Here is a 3245-nt window from a genome sequence, read left to right as displayed (position 1 = left end):
GAGGCGAGTGAGGTCTGGTTCCCCGCCCCTCCCCAGCCCCAAGTCGGCTCGCGCAGTGCAGCAAAGCCCCTTCCTCAGGGCAGTCACCCCTCCCGAGCAGGGCCTAGTCAGCTAAGCCACAAGTCGGAGCTCCAACTCCCCCAGCTGGCGCGCCCCGCCAGGACCGCACGCACCCCGCTACTCTATGGCCACGCCCCGGCCTCGTGCGCGTCCCTGTGGGTCCCACCCACCGCACGCACCGCTGCAGGGGGGCAGCGGGAATACCGACTGCAGGCGCCTAACCGCCAGCGCGTGGGCGTGGAACCTACAGCAGGCAAGCTATAACACGACCAGGAGCCAGAAAGAGGATCCGACCCCCGGACCGCCGCGGGCCGCCGCGCAGTCTGCAGAGGCGCATCGACAGCGCTCGAGACATGGAGCCTCCGCCCAGACGCAGCCACGAAGACGCCGGTTACCTCAGCCTGGGAGTCGAGGAGCTCCAGGAAGAACCGCATGGTCAGTGCCGGGATCGGGACTGTTCGCTGGCTAACTCTAGGAAACGTACTTTCCTCGGGAGCGGCGAGTGGACAGGACGCCGCTGCTGCGCGGCCGCCGTCGCTACTCTCAGGTCGTGGGCTTGCGCCTCCATTTGCCCCGCTCACCCTAGGCTCCAGCGCCCTCATCTCTCTCTTTTTCCTTTCCAGATACGAAGCCTACCGCCGCGACCTCGGTAATCGTAACGGGAAAAGCTGTCGAGGAAGATCCACGGCCCGAACCTGAGCAGGGAGCAGCAGCAGCAGAACAAGGCCGTGTAGGCGCGGGAGCTCCCGGCCCCATGGACGACGAGAACCAGAAGGGCGGCGGCGGCGGCGGTGAGGAATCCCCGCAGCAGGAGCAGGAGCTGGCCCACGCGGCCACCGAGGATCCGGAACGCGAGGGCAGCCAGCTGTTCTTCCCCTGCAACCCGTATGGCTGGGTGCAACTGAAGGATCTGGAGAGAATTTTCCAACGCAGCCAGTACCCCGACGTGTTCGCACGGTAAGCGGCAAGCTCTCGAGGCGCCCATTTTCTAGAGCTCTAGCGCTCCTCCCCCGACGCCTTTGGCTGTCTCCCCCCACCCCGTACCCCCCGCTCCACCCCACCCCCACCCCCGCTCCCGAGTCAGCAGTGCAGTGTATAAATGAATTAAATAGGGAAACTGGCTGCACTTTTGTTTCTGTGAATAGCATTCCACTGGATAGGGATTTAGATCAGGGTGAGGAGAGTGAGGCACTGTTGTGCAAATGCAGGGTTGAATCTTGCCTTTATTTAAAATTTTTGTGCATTTATTCTTGATGTTTAAATATTGTTTAAAAGGTTAAATTTATGTCAGATGTTAATGTTTACTGTTAAATGTTGAAATATTGCATTAAAAAATCGTAGTCTTGAATACTGAGCTTTTCAGCACTTCCTTAAAATTTGCACACAGAAGAAAATTGTTCTAAAGAAAGCCTGGAGCTGGGTATTACAGAAATATGTTCCCCAGGCATTTGGGAGAATATGAATTTTAAAACAAGCATAAAATGCACATTGTATATCTAATTTCATTTACAACTCCAAATACTGAATATCTGCGATTTTGTCCCCTCAGAACGGATGTTACAATACGCATGGATGTGACTGAAGCCGAAGGGCAGGTCAGCAAGCCTGAAAAAAACAACTTGCCAGAGTAGCCATTGTAAAGCCTGCCTCAGGACTTGGATACTTTTGTTCTAGACATTCTCATGTTGTTGTTTTTGATGCCTTTTCCATGTTTGGGAAGTGAGTTTTGAACTTTGGGGGTTTTGGCGAGTGGAAAATTAGATAATTAAACCCCAGTTTATGGAAATTGCCCATTATCAGAAGTAACATAATTTCCTAAAGGAAAAAGAAAATAAAAGAGAACCAAACTGTTTCTCCTATGTCTTGAACAAAATTAAATCTAAATAAAGTTCAATTCCTTCTAACACTGGTATTCTCTAGGGAGCACTTCTGTGTGGAGTTATGCTGGGGCTCAGTCTGATCCAGAGAGCATGGACATTAATGTACCAAGGAGCTAGGATATGAGAGGGTTCAATTGTATTAAATTACATAAAATATGGAAAACTGTAAGTTCTTTGCTAAATGAGTGAATTTATAAATATTCACACACACTATATGAGATAAGTATTTAGTTACGCTGAGGCTGATGTGGGGAGATAGCTTAAAAGTCCAAGCACCTGGTTCTCCTGCCATTTGTTTTTAGTCTGCAGTAAAGCAGTGTAGTAAGTGGCAGCCCTACATTTTAATTTTCTGTAATGCTTTGATGTGTTAGCCTGAAAACATTGCTAAACATTTATGATGGAGAGTGGAAGGAAGGTTTGCAACAGGATATTTGTCTAAAAACTGAAACAAGAACAATTTTGAATACAGTTCCACTGAGCTAAGGGTGAAAAGGTTAGGGAAGAATTGCATACAGTCAAACATATACCTGGCAGACGTTGTACAAATTGAACTTTATGAGTGAATATTCTCTTGAGGAGTTTCTAACATCTAAAGATTTTTTTGATGGTACTGTTTTGAAAAGGTGGGTTTGGGGGAATTTGATAGGGGACACAGATTTCCATTCAGGCCAGATTCTTACCTGTGTTAATTTGACATACTTTTTCATTTGCTTAGGCAGTGATGACTGATTTGTAGGTCAAAAGATAACTGTTTGAGACCACAGAAAGCATTAGCTGTAGTAAACGAGTATTTGTCCAAAAACAATTCAAGCTGAGCTTATTAGTTTTGCTCCATGGTGCATATGTGAGTGCAGTGATGGAAATGGGCTGCAGGTCTGGTGGTGGTGAGTGGTAGTGAACTTGGACCCAGTTTGGCCTATTTTCCTCAACTCTATAGGCTGAAGTATCGAGGCTTTGTCCAGGGCGTCAGCAACTCTTATGTCCCAGTAAGACAAGCCACAACCCGCTGGGGCCTCCATAACCAGGCCTTCCTTGTCAGACCATCTTTTTAACTCTCAAGAAGTTTCAGAGGATGAATGACCCCTTAGGTATCCTTGAGGGAAACCTGTTTACAAATCCAACCTGTTCCTATTGAATATTCAGTTCTGACTGAAGGAGCTTTTCCTGTGCTCCACTCCCCCACACCCAGGGTGACACTATCCCAACGAGTAGAGGGCAGAGGCACCTGGATGGCTGATGATCCGCTGTCAAAATACGATATTTCTTCATTCCGTTACCAGGCATAGCATTAACAGCAAGACTGGG

At 48.8% G+C, this 3245-nt stretch overlaps 1 protein-coding gene across 1 annotated transcript; it reads left to right on the top strand.

Moving 5' to 3' along the window:
- The first annotated feature begins 232 nt into the window (after positions 1-232).
- LOC141576361 (rhox homeobox family member 1-like) lies at positions 233-1964 on the top strand. The gene is made up of 3 exons (XM_074359330.1): positions 233-495; positions 684-1017; positions 1610-1964. Exons 1-3 carry the CDS (start codon positions 414-416, stop codon positions 1689-1691), a joined length of 498 nt encoding a protein of 165 aa, XP_074215431.1. The 5' UTR covers positions 233-413; the 3' UTR covers positions 1692-1964.
- Positions 1965-3245: the final 1281 nt, after the last annotated feature.

The sequence above is a fragment of the Camelus bactrianus genome, chromosome X (assembly GCF_048773025.1).
Source record: "Camelus bactrianus isolate YW-2024 breed Bactrian camel chromosome X, ASM4877302v1, whole genome shotgun sequence".
Classification (NCBI taxonomy): domain Eukaryota; kingdom Metazoa; phylum Chordata; class Mammalia; order Artiodactyla; family Camelidae; genus Camelus; species Camelus bactrianus.
This window is presented reverse-complemented; position numbering and strand designations above follow the sequence as displayed.

Coding starts and splice junctions, on each gene's coding strand:
- LOC141576361 (XM_074359330.1), top strand. CDS start 414: ATGGAGCCTCCGCCCAGACGCAGCCACGAAGACGCCGGTTACCTCAGC. Junction 496..683: donor GCTCCAGGAAGAACCGCATG/GTCAGTGCCGGG, acceptor TTTCCTTTCCAG/ATACGAAGCCTACCGCCGCG. Junction 1,018..1,609: donor TACCCCGACGTGTTCGCACG/GTAAGCGGCAAG, acceptor TTGTCCCCTCAG/AACGGATGTTACAATACGCA.